Raw genomic sequence first — 20785 nt, 5'->3', positions numbered from 1 at the left:
AATGTTGCTCTATAACTGAGAAAAAGTACCTTACCATTTGTACAACTGGCATGTCATTGTAAAATCAGTATTGTTTTCATTAAATCAGACAAGAAAACTGCAGTGTTTGCAATTGACATTTAATTGTCCATTTTGAATTAAAAAGCCTGATGAACGGAGTATTTTAAAAGATTCATTCAGCTGCTGAATGTTGAATTTGTTTGTACAGTAATGATCAAAGCTGGATAGTCTTTGTTTGTTTTTTGTTTGTTTTTTGTTTTTTTTTCTCCAGCAGTAAGCTTCCTGTGTTCTTTGCATTCCATATAGAGCATTGAATGACCACATTAATTGATTTCCCATGTCTGTCAGGAAAGTAATGCCCTAGTGGTCTATAAATAACACCACATCAAACACTATTTTGACAAACTATTTTCAGCTCTGCTTTTGCCTGATTTACTAAGTTTACTGTATGAAGCAGTGCCAGATTTGCACTGGAGTACATACACACCATTTCCATTAACTGGTATTTACCCGTTAGAGGCGGTTTCAAAAGCTAATTGACGGGCAGAGACTGAAGCCAAATGTCAGTTTGACTGGCAGCAAAAGGTCTGTGACGGGCAGCTAGAAATATTGACTATCACTAACAAGTACGAAAGAGTGTGCCTCTAGACTTTAAAGGCTCAGGGAATTGAATGAGTGAGTGATTTGGCAGTTCCTGCTGTAGCTCATGCTTGATAACAAAGCAAGTCACCGACAGGCAGGTTCAATCGACACCATCTCCTTTCATTCCTCCTGGAGGAGGAGGATTTGTTTATTTCGTTTTCATCCATGATTTTGATTGACTCTGTCTTGTGTGTTTGTTGAAATTAAAGTATAAAGCAAGGGAAGTTTCTTTTTTATTTTTGTATTGTAAGTTATCACACCCTCTTATCTTTGATTCATGCTCGTATTAAGCCTATAGTTTTCAATTACGCTTAGAACTATTGTGTAAAATGTTTGAATTTTAAATTCTAAAGCAAAATATGAATGTTAAAAAATAATAAGAATGATGATGATGTTCTGGTAAAACATACAGGGTTGCAACAAACTAAAAGGAGTGTATTAACTGGGGATGATTCTGTGGTTAGTAAGGAGGGCGCTATTAAACTAAAGTTCATACCAATTGTAATGAACTTAAGCAGCTCAAGATAGTCCCCAGCTGCATATTAAAAATGTTCTCAATTGTAACGAACCCAAAGTAAATGCTGTTTCCCTCTAGGGCAGTGGTTCTCAAATTTTTTGGACCCCCTTCCTCTTGTCACAAAAACCACAAAAAAAAAAAACATGCCTGTTTTTTTTTTCTTTTGTATGAACCAGTCACCGATCCATCTTAACACTGCAAATTTATCAGATCAATTTATCAATTTATCAGACTAGCAAGCACTGGTAAAATCAGCTCAGTTTTAAATGGTGCAGAATTAATTAATTTTAACATGTTTTGTTTATGGACTTTGCGATACCTGCATGGTGGGAGTCTTCAGTAAGTTGCATCTACATCATATCGACAATAATAATCAACCATTCTGACACAGACAATTTTGGATGTTACTTAATTAAACCATTGTAAAAAAAAATAAAAATAACACAAAAATGCTTAACATAAAAAAGAGCAGTCCTACTAAAAGTAGCAGGCGCAGTTTACACTGTCTCTGGGTTTGTGATTGCATCATCAATACCATGTTTTTTTTAAATCCATTGATGGAAATGTCCGGTCTACTTTTAATGTGTTCAAGCAAATTGGCTTCATCACTGCCATTCTCATATCCACTTTGACATTTGACATAAAATAAATGTGTGCATTATACATAGTGTGTGTGTGTGTGTGTGTGTGTGTGTGTGTGTGTGTGTGTGTGTGTGTGTGTGTGTGTGTGTGTGTGTGTGTGTGTGTGTGTGTGTGTGTGTGTGTGTGTGTGTGTATTACTTCCATGTCTTTAACCTACCAAGGTGACCAGACACTTTTTATTCCCGGTTTACTGATCACTCTTATCAAACATGATAATGAGGATTTTGCCTGCTTCTACTGTAGCTACAGCTGTTGTAGGTTTACATGGGTTGTAATATGTTATAACTTACATGTTCTGTCGCAACTCATAAATGTTCACTAAGAGTATGTATCACTCTTCATGCAAAATAACTGAATCATAACTGTCTTGATCATTACATCTCTTTAGCCTTCATAACATCATAAAGTGTCATCTTCACTGTTAGATTTACTAGATTCAAGCCCATGTTAAGGGTGGATAATTAATTAATCCACACTTAGAAAACATACAAATAGTATCACTAATTAAAAAGGCAGTCAAAGATGCTGCACTCTGATTGGTCGTTAAACATTCTAAGTACATAATGTATACATTTAGAAACATTTTGTTCCTCATGTGTATACATAGCACCATTTAGTAATGCAGTATTTAGAACCGCTAAATTCATTGAATATTTTTTGCATATGTGATTGCAGTGTTTCTTTTTTCATAAACATACTTCCCGCCTTTTAGAGCATATTTGTATGTCACCAAAATTGCAGTTTGTGCCATTTTTTTCCTTCTCATGAAAAACGGGGGCCTCCAAATTAGAGACAGTCATGTGACCTTTAGGTGGGATCTGATTGACACCCCCAGTCATCTGCAAGAGGAAGCTGTCGTGACCAAACATCAGCAACCGACAACATTTTAGTACAAAATGCTTTGGTCTATTATGTTAGTTATAGAGACCACCTTTTAGTGTGCTGTATAAAATTCACCATGTGTAACAATAATTCAAAGATGGTAAGAGTGTGCTACAGTAAACCATAACAAGGTACAGTAGACTATAGTGCTGATGTAACGATACGTGCAAAGTGATTTGCGGCCGCAAAGGACCCATATTGTGGCTAATATTGTCGGTTTGCACGCAAAAAACGTGTTTAGCGGCCGTAAAGTGGAACTTCAGTGACAACTAAAAATGCGGTGTATGTAAAGAATGGTTTTCACCTGCTTTTCTGCACCTGCTATCAAATTAGCACTTTGCCATTGAAATGTATTCAAATGATGAAAAGACCATGGAATTGGGCGGGGATCTCGAATACTAAGTAGGCACAAACATTATAATGAGATGTAAAGATCCTGCCTTGTACTTAGGCAATTGCTGACCCTCCAAAAACTTTACACCTCCTCTTCAAGGTGCAAACCATTGTAGAAGCAAGTAATTAAGAGCTGTATAAAACCACACACCTTCCCTAGACCTGTCATTGGCCTCAGGGTGGCTGCTGTGGTACACTTCCTGATGCAGCGACAGTTGGCTCTTGTTGAGGAGAGGCAAGAAAACCTTTGGAGGAGAAGGGCAAGACAGAGAAGACCCCGCCTATTCAAACCCAGGGTCACTTTGTTTGGGATGCCAGAGGATGTGGTGGTAAGACATTATTGTCTCACTCTGCAGGTCATCCTCAATCTAATAGCTGAATTTCACCTTTTCATCACATGTTTGACTGTCCTCCTGGTAACACAGACTTCAATGACATAGAGGGCCATAACTAGTAGCATAACTGATGTTGGCTGAGGCATTTCTATGGCATTAAATAACTGTCAAAATAATTGTATAACTAAAATAAATTTGTGGAAAAAAAAAAAATTGTACCTGTAAAATACACTTGTAGACTCGTAAAAAAAGATTTGTACCTGTAAAATAAATGTGTACACTCATAAAATGTATACCTGTGAAAAGCATTCCGTGTAGTCGTAAAATAAATGTGTAAGTTTATAAAAAAAAAAAAAAAAAAAAGCTAACCAAATGCACGGGTACAACTCACAAATACAAGTACTCATTTTTGACAGTTATTTCACAATTACAAACTTGTATATGAACCTCAGACAGCCACAGCCGAATGTCGATTTGATCGACGAGTATTTAAACGCATGCGCAGGTTGCCACTTGCAGTGTAAGGAGAGCTGTATTTCAATTGCACTGTGCACATTTTCAGCTGGACATGTACTGTTCCACCGTTTGTCGTGCATATTTACGTTGTATATCTAGGATATATGTCACAATTGTGTCCTTGCCAATTACCAGAATTAAAGAAAATACCCATTATAGCTCATAATGTAATTATTAACCATAATAATTACAATACCTCAATAAGAACTAGCGATTCTGGCATATTTATTCCTAGATTCATGATGAAAAGAGATTAACAATTAATATTATGTATGTTTAAGTATTTCAAATCAATCACAAATGTGTATTTGTTAGAAGACAAAAAAAAAAAAATAACAATCCAAATTATTATTACATTTATTCATATTCTTAAAGGAAGAAGAATAAAGGTTAGGCTTCATAGTTAAAAACATGTATAAAGAAGAAACAAAACATTCAAGGAAAAGTAATGCATTGTTAAATGTTCATAATTGAATGCTTGATGTGCTCTTTGGTCATAGAGTTCTGCATTAGTGAAGCACTCTCTAGTAGTTCATCACACATTGTTCGGTTCAGTCACGCATTACGTATACATGCGCTAGCTTCCACGTGGCTAAGTACGCATGTACAATGTTCCAGCATCTAGTTGAATTGACGCACATTACATATTGTGACGATATCAATAGCATGGCCTCAGTTCATTTACTTGTAAACACACAATATAAGTTTGATACTTATTATGTTGGTGCAATGTTTAAAACAAAGTCTTCTTAACACGGTTGTCCTCTCTGTGGAAGTTAGTTGTGCAGCAGCACAACGCAACATCTCCGTGAAGGTTGTAGCCAAAGCTTTAGTCATTCCAGAGGGAGCCCATCTTCTCCGGGACAGCTTTGAAGATTACATCATTGCGTCAAAGTTGAAGAACTTCGGACTTTGAGTTGAGAGCAATGAGATGTTTTGAAGAAAGAGCGAATTCAGAGAGCGAATCCATAGAACTACGAAAATCCTTGTTTTGAGTTTAAATAACACGATGTGTAGACGTTCCCATGTACAGTAAGCAGGTCCTTGTCGATCCTTCCATTGATTCACAGTATTTGATAGACAGTTGCGTGTTACACAAAACGTGTGTTAGAAATGGAATGTATCCACCTATTTTGTTATCAAAGGATTTTACATTTATCATTTAAATATCCTATTCAATATAACTTTAGTTACATTAATTACAGAAGCATATAAATTTCAGTTTCATTCTGTATAAAAAAATGAGGATTACAAGCATATAAAACACACCATAATACAATCAAAGGATAATATTCAAAAATAGTTATTGGTTTATAATATTCATTTAAAACACAATATTCCCTTTAGTGTTATTGGGAAACTTACCTAAAATAACAATTAAACTTATTTCTACAAGTTATGTAATTTAAAATGATTCTTAAAGCATTAACTAAATTTTAACACAATAATGGTACAACTACATAGTCACTATAGCTTGATAAGTTTTATGATACCTTAGGAGACCAGACAATCACATAGCATTTTGGAAGGCGAGCTTCAAAGAGTTAACACCACGTTTGGCCTGTGCCTTGGTCTAATCAACAAGCTTTGAAGTAGATCTGGTTATAAATGTTCTGGAATCGGTGTTAACAACCCAATCATCACAGCAAGTCATGCAGACAATAGTCTGAATTAAATATCTGGGAAATGCTTATATTAAAATTAATTTAACTATGAATTTCCTTGACACATTTTAATAATGTATATTGTAATAAATGTTTATTTTTATATGCATGGTTTTCAACTGCCTCGTATGTGAAAACAAATAAGTAAAATAAAGCCAAATAGCTAAATTTCATGCTGAGTGACCTCAGCTGTAAGAAACTTGTATTTTCTTTTCCGTGTGTCAAAAGGACTTTTGACATTTTGTTTGGTTTGATTTTCATGCTCAACAAATCTCATACATCTCCTACTGCTGTCGGTATGCCTAATTCACTACACCTCTGGGCTGTAAGTGTGGCCGCTAAATAGCCTGATGCCCAGACGGTGTTCATTGTGACCCTCATTATCATGATTGCAGCATATTATTTGTGCTTGGTGAATAATTTGCATTGCTTTTAAGCTTACATAAGCCGCAGCACAAAATAATTGCCTGGTCACTAGGCAATTTGGACTTTGCAGTCGCAATTGTTGCACTACACCTATTCTTACATCAGCCCTTATGTTTTGTGTGGTGGTGCGGTATACAGGGTTTATTGATGAGTATCAAACCAAAAGCTGCAGGGATTAAAGGAATAGCAAGAAAAAATGTCAAATGAAAAAAATGTGGCCATAAATGAAACCAGTAATTAGCAGCTAAGGTGGTTTGATGGAAATAACTCTATTGGTCTGTAGTTGGCATGGTTTTGTCTTCATTCATTTTATGGTGTATGATTGAAATAATTGAATAACTTGTTAGATATTTATTTCACATTTTTTATCCCAGTTCTTGTATCAGACTATAAAATATCAGTCCATCATATCTTTTCATGTAGGCTTTCATAACAGTTCAAGAAGAAACATATTCAATAACAGAAGCAAACCACTATTGCAAATCATGTTAGCAAACTACTAAGAAACTGTGAGTGAATACTGAAAGGACTGTGGCCACGTGTCATAGGCATTTGCATCAATCAATCAGTCTTTATTTTATATAGCGCATTTCGTAGTGGAACACTTTCACAAAACGCTTTACAAGATGCAATAAATATAAGAACAGCCATAATACTTCAAATAGGATTAAAGTACATAATACATGATTGTAGCATAATACATAGTAACCCAAATATAGTGGAAAGTGCATAATACATTAAATAGTACAATAAATACAATGGAACGTGCGGAATACATGAAATAGTATAATAAATACAGTGGAAAGTGCAGAATATATGATAGTAACAATACGTGAAATAATAGCAGCAGCTAATAAGAGATATCAGGCTTAAGGAGCATGGAAAGCAAGAGAGAACAGGTGGGTTTTGAGAGTTGATTTAAAGTGAGCTACGGTCGGAGCATCATTTTTACTCTATGCATTGTTTTTACATAGAGTAAAAACAAACTGTCACCTCAGGCCACCATCATGAATGATTTCCCAGACCCTTCCTGTGGGGGTTCCCAGTGGTGTATCTGATAAAGGCACTACTGTGTAAGTTCAAGGTAATTCATGCGATCAGGTGCCTGCAGGTGCACATGCCTGTTGAACGATGTTGCAGCATTGGTCTATTAAAAAGAAGCTGTTATGCAAAATGAGTTTACCTCCAGGGTTCAGGAGCTTGGCAAAATTCAAATTTGGTGGAACAAAAAAGCTAAACAGGTACATTTAAAAAGAAGAAAGAAACAAACCAAACTACATAAATCTTTACATTGAGTCAACTTGGCAACCCAAGTGCAGCACATCCCCAGATCATCTATTGTTTGTAAAGTCCAATTCTACCAAGGTATTAATTCTATATTAGATGTATGCCCAATAATGTGTCTACAAAAGTTGCCAAGTTGGGAAACAAATAAGAGTACACTTATTATCAATTGAACTCTGTGTTACTCTAGAGTATTGTTTGTGTTTTCTTTCTTTTTTTGTTTAATGAGAACATAAGCTAAGAAGGTTCAAATTAGATTATTGAAGTTCAGCAGCTAAACACACAAAGAAACAGATACTTACAATAATTCTCATTCTTAACCATTTGCAAGGAACATAGCATTATTCCAAAGAACCCATGAAGCAAGGAGAAACCACAAGTTCAAGAGTATCAGTGAACACGTACCACGTGGTTGTGCAACTTAGTAGGTTTAATGGGGCATAATGAGAGTGATGATGTCAGGCTCAAGGTGACATAGCCCACACTCTTAGCGTATGTGGTGAAGAATTAAATGTTCAGTATGCCTAGTACTGAAATGTTAACAAATGTCAGTGGAGTGCCTCTATAGTGTATACTGACACCTAACCAGGTCTTTTTGTTTAAATACATTTAGTTTGAAATTAAAAAAAAAAAAAAAAAAAACTAAATCTTATTCTCTAATTTAGTTACTCTGAAAATAAATATTGATTTTAGTAAGAGTTTAAAGTTTACAAGTTAAAAAATACTACTCATTGCCAAAAATGAAAATTGTTTTTGGTTATTATGAACTATGTTCTGTTTTTTTCATTAGCAAATTCATGTTTTTTTTTTTTTTTTTTTTAAATGGTTATGATCATTTACAGTAATACTCCTTAAAAACATTACACATCGAATTTAATATGATCTTTAACCAAATGACCATTTTAAAAGGTATGCCGTCATTCAGTTTTACAGAACTAGATATGAGCTAACATAATGATCCCATGTATCAATATTGTCTTAGATCAGTAAGATTAATACATGAAAAGAATATACAGTTGTTAAATAGAGAATATTTATTGCTGGCTAACCACTGTGGTTTTCGGCTTGATATGAGAACCCTGTAAACTATTTACCAAAAAACGCATCAGATGCAGAAGCTGACAGACTAACAGCTGTGTCTTAGACCTTGCAATTAGCAAGTGTCTTCCTCAGGATGATTCAATTATCTCCACCCTAATCATGGGTGACTATATTGATTATATACAGCAGGTCTGTTCTAAAATCCATCTGGGAGTAAAACCAAATGGAAGGTTGGCCTTTCACCAAGTGCATTTTATTTTTTCCTGATAAAGTATGTTTAGGTCTGCTTGCATACATTCTAACCAAGGCTAAGCTCTTTAGCTCTTTAACAAGGTTATTGAATCCCAAGGTAAACACAAGGAAAACAGAAACACAAAGATTTGTTTGTGATTTCAGCCATAGCATTAAACACTATTAAGGCTGTTCTACCCCCCCTAGCTTGTTTAACATTATAATAAAGTAGGATTCCTGGGTAACTATTTGCTGTTTACCGGTAACTGGTTTTCCAGTTTGTTTAAATTCCTTAAAGTGTGTGTGTGCGTGTGTGTGTGTATATATATATATATATATATATATATATATATATATATATATATAAAATGTATTATTATTATTATTATTTTTTTTTTTTTCAGGTTTTTCTGAGTAACCATGGCAAAAGCTTACACATTTAATTGGCAGAAGCCTGTACCATCCTTTATGCAAGAAGGGGCTGTTTTCGACAGATATGAAGAGGTAAGAAGCACATTTTGTCACATTTATTGTATATTATGCAAATATTAGTTGCCGTAACATCTTTCAGGGGTCCCTGTGTGGTATGCAAAGTATTACATAGGAGAGCTCTGGTATGCGTCCTGGTTGAGAAAAGTTGACCATCTTTATTGATGATTCCACAGGGAGCGTTGCATTGGTTCTGGCACCAAGATACAGCAGTTCTTATTGGCCGGTGTAAAATGAAAGTTGTATGAACTGATTGGGGGTAAATGTCTAGATAAGTTTCACATTATGGCTATTACGATAACGATGTTGATGAAGGGCTTTTATGAACTCTGTATCTATATTGTACATGACTCATTGAAAAACACTTACAAATAAAATACAAATATGTTATGACAAGATCCTGAGATCATATATCTTGTTATCTTGACATTTTAATGTATTTATTTCCCCCGATATAGTAACGAGGTGGCAGGAGCTCATTCTTATTATGCAAAGAGATAAACCAACATGTACAATGTTAAATTATAACTTCTTTCTCTATATACTGCATGGGTGAAGGCTATATTTGCATTCTGAGCTATTCTAAAAATGTCTTCACAATATCCATGGAGAAAAACAAGGTATTGTTATATTGTTTTCCTATTCCATGCCATCGTCAGCCACCTCAAAACCAAAATATTTTCACGGAGCAGACTAGCCAATCCGGAAGTAATTAAATCTTCTCTGCATATAAGTGCACGACACATTTAAAAGTATAAAGCACGGTGTCATGCTGAATGTTGCATTATTATGAGATGTGTTTCGATGTTTTAAAAATACATCTCATTTATAATACAGAAAGTCACATTTTAAAAAGACATTAATAACAGTGTAAATAATCGCATGGAAATAAATGCAATGAGCCACGATGACGCATGCGCATATCTCACAGTAATCCCAATAGTGCTTAATGCAGCATGCAGTTAGGTACCTTGTGAGCACGTTCTGAACGGAAGAAGAAGAAAAAAAAAGATTATACAGTGTGTATGTGTATATATATATATATATATATATATATATATATATATATATATATATATATATATATATATATATATTTACGCCGATTTTCCTGCTTATTATGTTTTGTTTTTTTCCTGTTACGTTTGTTTTTAGGAGTGTATCCATTTAAAAAAGACGGTCCTGTTTCTTAATTAGTTGATGCGCGCACTTTTTGAAAACAGGATATAGTTTCCGGTAAGGGACTGGCTGATGAGAGTTAACATGTGAAGAAACACGAGTAGAGCATACGAGAGAGGGTACACAGGTTGTGGATTTGTTTTTCTTGATTTATAGCTATGAATGTTTGAGATACATTTGTTAATCGGGTTCTTAGAAAAAGAAAAACTCCAATCAGTGGAATAAAATGTAAATGATGCTTTGTGTGTGGTTTTTGCCTACATGACTAACAATGATTGGTATGTATAGGGTTTGTTGTAATAAATCTTAATATAAAATAAACTTGATTATACTACGTTTATATTTTTAGCAGTATTAGCAATAAAAAGTATGTCTCTGCCAGCCTACGTGATTTTTTTTATCCAACGACATCGTCATATGGAAATTACTCTCGATATCAAACGATATTGATATCATATTGAAATATCAATATTGGTGCCCACCCCTAATAATATATACAGCTCTGGGAAAAATTAAGAGACCACTGCAAAATTATCAGTTTCTCTGGTTTTACTATTTATAGGTATGTGTTTGGGTAAAATGAAAATTTTTGTTTTATTCTATAAACTATTGACAACATTTCTCCCAAATTCCAAATAAAAATATTGTCACTTAGACCATTTATTTGCAGAAAATGAAACTGGTCAAAATAACAAAAAAGATGCAGTGTTGTCAGACCTCGAATAATGCAAAGAAAAAAAGTTCATATTCATTTTTAAACAACACAATACTAATGTTTTAACTTAGGAAGAGTTCAGAAATCAATATTTGGTGGAATAACCCTGATTTTCAATCACCGCTTTCATGCGTCTTGGCATGCTCTCCACCATCTTTCACATTGATGTTCGGTGACTTTATGCCACTCCTGGCGCAAAAAGTCAAGCAGCTCGGCTTTGTTTGATGGCTTGTGACCATCCATCTTCCTCTTGATCACATTCCAGAGGTTTTCAATGGGGTTCAGGTCTGGAGATTGGGCTGGCCATGACAGGGTCTTGATCTGGTGGTCCTCCATCCACACCTTGATTGACCTGTCTGTGTGGCATGGAGCATTGTCCTGCTGGAAAAACCAATCCTCAGAGTTGGGGAACATTGTCAGAGCAGAAGGAAGCAAGTTTTCTTCCAGGACAACCTTGTACTTGGCTTGATTCATGCGTCCTTCACAAAGACAAATCTGCCCGATTCTAGCCTTGCTGAAGCACCCCCAGATCATCACCGATTCTCCACCACATTTCACAGTGGGTGCGAGACACTGTGGCTTGTAGGCCTCTCCAGGTCTCCATCTAACCATTAGACGACGAGGTGTTGGGCAAAGCTGAAAATTGGACTCATCAGAGAAGATGACCTTACTCCAGTCCTCTACGGTCCAATCCTTATGGTCTTTTGCAAACCTCAGCCTGGCTCTTCTTTGCTTCTCATTGATGAAGGGCTTTTTTCTAGCTTTGCACGACTTCAGCCCTGCCCCTAGGAGCCTGTTTCGAACCGTCCTCGCCTTGCACTTCACCCCAGCTGCCGTTTGCCATTCTTTTTGTAGGTCACTTAATGTCATCCTACGGTTGCTGAGTGACATTCGAATGAGTTGGTGGTCATCCCAGTCAGTGGAGAGTCATTTTCGCCCTCTGCCGGTCTGTAGCTTTGTTGTCTCCAATGTGTGCTGCTTTTCCTTGTTCTGATGAACCACCATCTTTTAAATTTTAAGGATGGAAGCAACCCGACGCTCACTGTATCCCTCTGCCAGTAAAGCCAGAATTGAACCCTTCTTTTCTTCACTCAAAACTTTCCTTTTCAACTCTTTGGGCACGGTCAATAGTTATTTTTTGATTCCAATTACTTTTGAGGTACTACTAGCACTGTTTTGCCATCCAGCTGGTCCTATTGCAAGAGGATAGTGATGACCACAGGATTGTTTTTTATACTTTTCCTCGTTAAATAAGATTTGGTTCAGGTGATCCCCTAATCAGTACCTCATTCAGTAGAATGAGGTGTGCCTGTGTTGGAATTCAACAGACACTGGAATGGAATGGCTGCCATACATGTAGAGATACTGATTTAAGAAATATTTGCAGTGGTCTCTTAATTTTTTCCAGAGCTGTATATATATATGGGCTTGAACCACGTTTCCATGGTTCAATTTCAGCATCATGGGACAGTTATGCATCTAATAATGTGGAGGTGGTAGAGTCCCATAGGGAACCTTTTCTTCAGCACTGGTATCATAAATATGTTAATAGTTGTATTTACTGTTCAAATTCTGAGATCTGTTGAGTCTTTTCTGGCTGTAGATTGTCATTTTAATTACATTTCATCTGCAGCATCTAAGCATAGCTCCTAGTCATACTCGTCCATTTCAGTGCACATTAAAATGATCCCTACATTAAAGCTAATGAAGAATAAAATGTTATTCCATGGGAATATATTTGCAGAGTTTGCAGACACTCACACACACACACACACACACACACACACACACACATAAACACACAGACACACACACATTCTTAGAACATTAAATCCGTATGGTGATTGTGGTATCGTGAATGTTCTCTAGCTCAGAAGTAGGGGTATAGCAGTACTTTAGAACAGGGGTCGGCAATTAAGCATGCTCAGTTGTTAGTAACATTATTAGCTGATTGCGTTACAAAATTTCTCTCTCTACCCTTAAACGTAAAGTTGATGTAGAAAACTGCAGCTTTAAGGATGATTGGAAGGACAAGTACTTGTGCATTTTAACATAATTTGCAAACGCTAAATCTGTGTGTCTGTTGTGCAACAAGAGTATCTAGATAATTAAGGACTATAACTTGAGGCGCCACTTTGAATCCAGGCACACAATGTTCAATGCATCATTTCCCCTACAGTCGGATGATCGGCCAAAGAAAATTGATGCTTTAGTCGCAAGCTACCATCATAGTTAGTTGTACTACCCAGCAGCAGAAAGCTACTGCTGCCTCACTTAAGGTTGCATGGATCTTGGCACGGAAAAACAAGCGATTCACTGATGCAGAAACCTTCAAAGAATGTATGGTGGCAGCCCTTGAAGAGGTGGTTTCAGACAACAAAGTAAAAGCTAGTATTCTGACCACGGTGAAGCAAATAACTTTGTCAGCAGGAACAACTACACATCGTGTTTGAGTTTTAGCAGAGGATGTCCAGCGCCTTGTCTTGGATGGGGTGAATTGTAGCCCAGCTATGTTTGTACATCAGGTACTTTGATGGCACAGATTTCCGAGAGGAGCTGTTAGTCTGATACCGCTGGAAAACTACACCACTGGTGACATCATTTTTGAAAGGTTGAACGCATTATTCAAACAGCGTGGACTATCACTCGAAAATGTGTGTCTTATTGTTACCGATCAAAGTGTGCTGTGTGCTAGTCTAAGCGGTGAACTTAAAGTAGTAATGGAGACAATGATGAAAATAATTAATTTCATCAGAGCAACATCAAGCTTGCAACACCGCCTCTTCCGAGAACTGGTCGCAGAATCTTCAGCGAGCTATGAGGATCTGCTCCTCCACAACGATATATGATGGTTGAGCAAGGGCAAATCACTTGAGCGGTTCTGTGGACTTCAGAACCAAGTGTGTGACGTTCTGCGAAGAAACAGTCTGAGTAGCTCGCCCTCCTTGGAAACCAACAGTTCATTGCGAAGGTTGCATTCTTAACAGACATCTTTTGCCACCTCAGTGCTCTCAATTTACAACTACAAGGACGAAACAAAACCATCGTCGACCTAGTCGAAAACCTGGATGCTTTTAGAAAGAAACTTGATATATTTCTGTCAGACTTAACATCACATAGGCTGCTGTATTTCAACTGGCTACTCAAACAACAAGAGGAAGCTGGTACTAACGATGTCGTTACTGACCTTATGACAGACCTGATTGTACAGATGAAAGACAACTTCAGTGCTCGCTTTGACAACTTCAGCATTGCCAGGGAGGTAATCTTGTTTGTCCGTGATCCGTTTTCAGTCAAACCCGATGGTGATTTCTCATCCTATGTGAAGCAGGTACTTCTCGCAATCGACGAAGCAGCTCTGCAATTAGAGCCAGTAGATTTCCAGGCATCGTCACTGTGAATTCAGCACAGCAAATCTGGAATCATTCTGGACCACCTACGTACATGCAGAGAACTACCCGACATTATTACATTTAAACCCACTAAGATAAGAAAGTCATTTTATAAAAGTCAATTTTTAGTCTTGACTTGAAAACTGTAACGGTCTCAGCTACATGACAAACGGAGGCAGAGCATTCCATAATTTAGGAGCTCTACAAGAAAAATCCCTACCTCCAGTGTTGCTTTTTTTGACCCTAGAAATAACCAGCAGCCCCGCATCCTGTGATCTCAAAGGGTGCAGTTTAGAAGATTCGGGATCCGTAACTCTTGCAAATAACTAGGTGCTAATTCATTCAGGGCCTTGTACATTAATATCAAAATCTTAAAATCAATTCTGTACAGCACAGAGAGCCAATGTAAAGAGGCCAAAACAGGGGTAATATGTTCACTTTTCCTGATTTTAGTCAGAATTCTAGCGCCAGTATTCTGAGCAAGCTGCAGACGGGATATCACATGTTTTGGGACACCAGAAAAAAGTGTATGCAATAATCATGAGTCTCTTGGTATCAGATACAGAAATAATTGGTCTAAGTTTGGCTATATAGATGCTATTCTAAATTGACTAATCTTTAGAAGGATTTGTTTTTTAAAGTTTAGTTTGTTAATTTACAATTTACTGTAACATTTGTAAGTGTATAGTGTATTTTAAAAGCAATTATATAAATGACGCTAATTATGTCATATAGAGTTTCCCAAAATGGGAGCATTGTTGTTGATTAATATATTAGCTGCGTAGCTTACCATGCAATATGTAAATAAGGTACAGTTTTAGACAGGTGCTGTTAGTTTTTATTGAAGCCCAGTGTGACAGATGCTGCTGCCAAGTGCCGACTGCTGTCTTTATTTGTTGTTTTTTCTTTGGCAGTTCACCACATGAGCTTTGTCAGACCAATTAACTAATTTGGCTTCTTCTATCATGATGTGTACATGAAGCTGAACCCTATCTTCATAAACTGGCTTTGAAAAGATAGCTAATAGATAGCTTTTTTTCTAGACTAGAAAAAAAGTTATATGTGCATGTAAGTCGAGCAATAATAATGTTGCTACACAATATACTCCACATGAAAAATATTTGTGCAGTGTTCCAGATAGTTTATTATAGATTTTCTTGCTCTGGAGGTTTTAAAGGTTTTTAAAGCTCTGTGTATACTTTTGCTTAAGTAGACTCTACACTGAGGGACCATACCAAGAACGTTAAATATGGATAATTTGGTTTAGATTGTAACAATTTGTGCCTAAAGGACGGTTGCTTAATTCAATGAATAGATCTAGCAGCTGTGATTGATTTCATAATTATCTCTGACCTATGGGAACTATTTTTTTTTTTTCTTTTACGATTTTCCTTATTAAGTCAATCTTTGGCTATAGTTTTCTAAACTAGCATAACAGGTTAAATTTACCAGAAGAAATGCAAACATATTTCTTAGTTCAATGTATTATCAGAAATGTTGAGATTCTTTTCACACATTTACTGAACCAGGTTCTTTTGTATTAGATGTTTAAGACTTGCTTTGTTTTTCAAGTAGGCTATATTAGATTGTGTGTATGTACAATCAAGAAAATAAGCAGCTGCTCTCAAACAGAAAGTTCAATGTCATGAGAGGATTTGAAGTCTTGGATTCTCTTTGCAACCTAGTTACAGACACTATCTATAGCAAGGAGAGTTTTGTGCTGCTTGGAAAGAGATTTTAAATTAGCCCATCACTCAGTAATTTTAGATTCCTTCTTTTAATGTACATGCCCAGGGAAAAGACTGCTATAGTTGCTTTGAGATACAAATTGTGTCTTTTATTTAATTTATGTTTTCATGGTCTTCTATAAACAGTGAATTATCAAAACTTGACTACTGACTTATTATCTACATCACTTAAAAAAACTGGTAGTGAAATTAGCTGCATTGTTCCTCTGTTACAGGACTATCTCTCTTACTAAACCTTTGAGTTATGTGTTCAAAAAGCAGAAGAAAAACATATCGGCCTCAGGCTGCAGATTATGTTTAAAATTAGCACATTAAAAAATGCACTTTGTTGAGCATTCAGGTCTATTCTAAATGGTTCCAAAAGATGTTTGCTTGTAAACATACCAGATGGTGAAACATATTTAATTACCTTAAAATAACATCAACGTGAGTACAAGTAACAACAGTTGCATTAAACGGACTGCATCAGAATTCCAGTAGTAAGCTTCTTGTGTTTCTAGCAAGTTCTCTGCTACTGCCTGGTTTACCTCCAGATGTGATCCACTGCTCCTCCATGTGACTTCAAGCTCAGTGAGGACAGATCTTTCAGATCAAATGGAAAAGCAAAAACACATCATCATTCACCAGTATCAAGGCAAAGTGATGCTAAGATGGTGTCTCTGTATCGTATAGCCCATCGACTGAGACTGTGGCGAACTGGTTATCTGACAGTCAACGCTTACAAAAAAGAAATGCCTGCACCATGCAATTAATCCAGGCAAAAAAGTCCAAGAAAATTACTCAGACCAAGACTGTCAGTTATAAGTGGTATATACCCCAAAATATTTCACCTGTTCAAAAAGAGCCATGTTAAATACAAGGAGGGAGGCAAGTTAAACAAGACATACCTTGCCTACGCAATCTGCCAAACACATGCGGTTGAGTAAATATTACATTATTTGGGCCTTATCTATAGTATTTAAAACACATTTTATAACTAGTAAAGTAGAAATAATAATAATAATAATAATAATAATAATAATAATAATAATAATAATAATAATAATAATATGCCCTTTTCTTTTGTAGGATCCCTTTGTCTTTGAACCTAACTGTCTCTTCAAAGTGGATGAGTTTGGTTTCTTTCTCACATGGAAAAGTGATGGAAAGGTAGTCTTAATATTTTAATTCCAAAATACTTAATCATGCTGACATATCCTACCCATTTTTATTTTAACTACTGACATCAGATGTGTTGTTAAATAATATTAGTTTAATTGAACTAATATAACAAATCAAGGACTTTTTTGTCCTGTCAAGATTTACTGTGCAGTTTACTGTGATACACCCACCTAAATATACAATGACAATTAACACTACTATGATATGGTGCAGAAACCTTCTACAATATACAAACAGTACAGGGTTTTTTTTTTTTTTTTTTTTTTAAGTATTTGAGTTTGCTTTTCTCTTTGTGATCTTAGGAAGGCCAGGTTTTAGAATGCTCTCTGATCAACAGTATCCGGAATGGAGCTGTCCCAAAGGTAAGCAGTTCAAAAGCATTCCAATCTTGAGGTACACATTGAGGTGAAAGCATAATTATTGTAAATTTTAATTTTTTTTAGAGTCAGTAGTTAATCCCTTAAAAAAAACAAAAAAAAAAACAGGGTTAAACAATGATAATGCTACATTATGTGTTTGTGTATACTATAGGACCCTAAAATAATTACTGCATTGGAATCAGTTGGGAAAACAGAGAATGACCTAGAGGGACGCATCGTTTGTGTCTGCTGTGGTACCGACTTGGTGAACCTGAACTTCATTTACATGGTTGCAAACAATGCAGAAACAGCAAAGGTATGTTGTATATGATAAGAGATGTACAGTAAGAACTTGTCGTTTTGGCAACAGGAAAAAAAAAAAGAAATATTGCACTTACTTGAACACTTCCATAGCCCACAGGCAATCGTCTGTCACTAAAGCCAAACGCTCTGTTTGTAGGGTTTCAGATATGCTTTTTTAATTGTTTTTTATATATGTTCAATTAATAACAAATATGTATGTGATAAATATATAGGACTGCATTAGTAAATTACATCCTGAATGGTTTGAATATCTGTATTATGTCTAGTGTGTGTGGGCATTGTAATACATTGAGTTGTAAGAAGTACCTAAAATATTATTATTAATAAGTGCTTTCAAATGTATACTGTATCTAGGATCTCACGGATATAGGCAATGTGAGTTCTAGCTTAATAAACCATCTGATCTGATACAAGACATTAAAGTAATGTGTAGTTTGCTGTCAGGGAGACAGGGAATTAACTGCTGCCCTCTAGTGCCTTTAAAATTACATTAACATTGAAAGTTGCACTTTTATGTTTTATAACAGCATTGACTGTAAATCACATTATGAGTCATTAAATTGTTGAATGACTTAAACGTAAACAGTGCTCATTGTAGGGTGGGAGTATATTGGGAGGACACACAGGAAGATCCCATGAATTATCACCATTCACACAGTTTTTTCATCAGCATCATTAAACATTTACAGATACTGCATGATGATCTTGAACTGTAATTACTCAATTAAAGTAGTGGTCAGCAACTTTTATATATTGGTAACATGAGATGCAGTGACCTTGGCCCTTCAAAATCTTTAACTTTGACCAAGACTGAAAAGATGATATTAGTTCAATGAACCTAATAGTATTAAATAATATTTTTATATATATATATATTAATATTATAAAACCACCACTACAAAGATCAGAGTAGTTTCACATTAATGTAATATTGTGAAATATTTTAAGTTTGGCACAATGTCACTCTGTCAATGTCTTCTTGTGATGTGCAAGTATTTCTTTTACATAAAGAATGTACATTGGTACGGTAATGCAGGGATTTGGCCTAACCTGTTGGTTTTAGGGCCAGTAGCTTTCAAAAATCAGTTTTTCCTCAGATGAAAATAGTTTTTTTGCTTCGCAATCAACAATTGAACTTCAATCCATCTAGGGCTGCAGCAGTCAAGTGACATTTAAATTGGGGAGAAAATGGGGGTAAACTAATTGGAGACGATAGAAGAAGAAGAAGAAGAAGAAGAAGAAGAAGAAGAAGAAGAAGAAGAAGAAGAAGAAGAAGAAGAAGAAGAAGAAGAAGAAGAAAGAAAAGCTGTGATTTATAGCAATTAGGCATCTGAAGTTAGTACGTATGTAGTCGACACACACACACATATGTAGTCTGTGCCATCCGATTTTTACCCACACACCAGATAATCATAAATCAGCATTTTATATGTGAAGTATTCGAAATAAATGTACATTCTGCATGACAAAATGCAATTTTAAATGAAGTTTACAAATTATACACAAAACATATTCCCATGATTTTCTTTTTTTTATTTCCATACTCTTAGTTTCCATAACAGTGAATTATGCTACCGTTCATTTTTCTTGATCTCGTTAACATGCATTTTGATTAACGAGTTCCTGTTATTTAGTTATTGAGTCAGGAAGTGATGTACGTGACCTGCAACATTTAAGAAATGTGTTCATTTAATTAACACATTTCATTTGAAAATCATTTGCTACTAAAGCTCTCATTACTATATGTTCGTTACAATAAAAAATTTTGAAAATCCTTTACGTAATGTCTACTATATATGAAAGCTGAATTTTAACATTAGCATAACTTTCAAATCCATGTAAGAAGTTCATTGCAACCAAGTTCATACAGTACATGAATTGGTTACATATTAAAAAATAAAAAATACATTTTAAAAGTGGTTAAAAATGACTGCAGTTTATAAATAACATCACTGCTGCTTTAGTAATGTTCAGATCTGTAAACAAATGTTATGTTCATCCAGAACAGTGAATTATATATTACTTCAGTATTTGTAAATTATCAATTTTGTTTTCTTAATGCTCCTTTACCTAATTGTTCACTGAATTTCTAATGTGAAAAAACAAGCTTGTTACATATAAACCATTCTATTACACCTGTCACAAAAAAGATGGAATTTTGGGAATGCATTTCGGATGTCTCATGACAAACAGGTGCCATTGAATAATTTACTACTGTAAGCTCTAACCTCATCACGAATGGGTCATTACAACCTTCCGTTGTCTCACCAAGGGTTTGGGCCCACCACAGTTAGACATCTTTCTTAGCTTCTCCAACTGTGTTAAACCTGTTTTAATATTTTACAAGACAAGCCTCTATCACCCTGTGACCTTTACATGCACCATGACTATAGTGTGTGTGTGTGTGTGTGTGTGTGTGTGTGTGTGCGTGTGTGCGCATGTTATACCAACATTTAGAATATACATTGTCATTGAGAATTTGTAGACAATTAAAAGAAAAACTTTCTACAGCACTACTTCTCAAACGCTTTGTCCAACAAACCTCATAATACATTATAATACCTGAATCAACACCACTAAAGGTTACAGGTGTGTTATTACTGCATTCCAGCTTAGTCTTTTGCTTCATTTCATTAGTGGTTTGGAGTCTGTTTACATAACAAAGTGACTTAAGATGACCCAGCAGATAAAAGAGAAGTCAAAGGGAGATTGATGCAAATAATTGCTCATATTTTGTAAATTCAGAATCACTTTGACTATTAAACATATTGAATGTTCCATTTAGGTTCTGAATGTTATACACATACAGTATACAGCACTGACTCATTTTATGCCTGTTCTTTTG

At 35.6% G+C, this 20785-nt stretch overlaps 1 protein-coding gene across 1 annotated transcript in view; it reads left to right on the top strand.

The window, feature by feature from the left end:
- Positions 1 to 8986: 8986 nt before the first annotated feature.
- The window catches only part of LOC121315927 (1-phosphatidylinositol 4,5-bisphosphate phosphodiesterase beta-4-like), an 84362-nt gene continuing 72563 nt past the window's right edge, over positions 8987 to 20785 (top strand). The window contains exons 1-4 of the mRNA XM_041250542.1: positions 8987 to 9077; positions 17165 to 17245; positions 17560 to 17619; positions 17789 to 17932. Coding sequence (XP_041106476.1) covers positions 8994 to 9077; positions 17165 to 17245; positions 17560 to 17619; positions 17789 to 17932 — 369 coding nt within the window. The 5' untranslated portion in view covers positions 8987 to 8993. The remainder of the gene's footprint in view (positions 9078 to 17164; positions 17246 to 17559; positions 17620 to 17788; positions 17933 to 20785) is intronic.

The sequence above is a fragment of the Polyodon spathula genome, chromosome 5 (assembly GCF_017654505.1).
Source record: "Polyodon spathula isolate WHYD16114869_AA chromosome 5, ASM1765450v1, whole genome shotgun sequence".
NCBI classification, from domain to species: domain Eukaryota; kingdom Metazoa; phylum Chordata; class Actinopteri; order Acipenseriformes; family Polyodontidae; genus Polyodon; species Polyodon spathula.
Note: the sequence above shows the minus strand (reverse complement) of the source record. Positions and strands in the feature narration are given on the sequence as shown.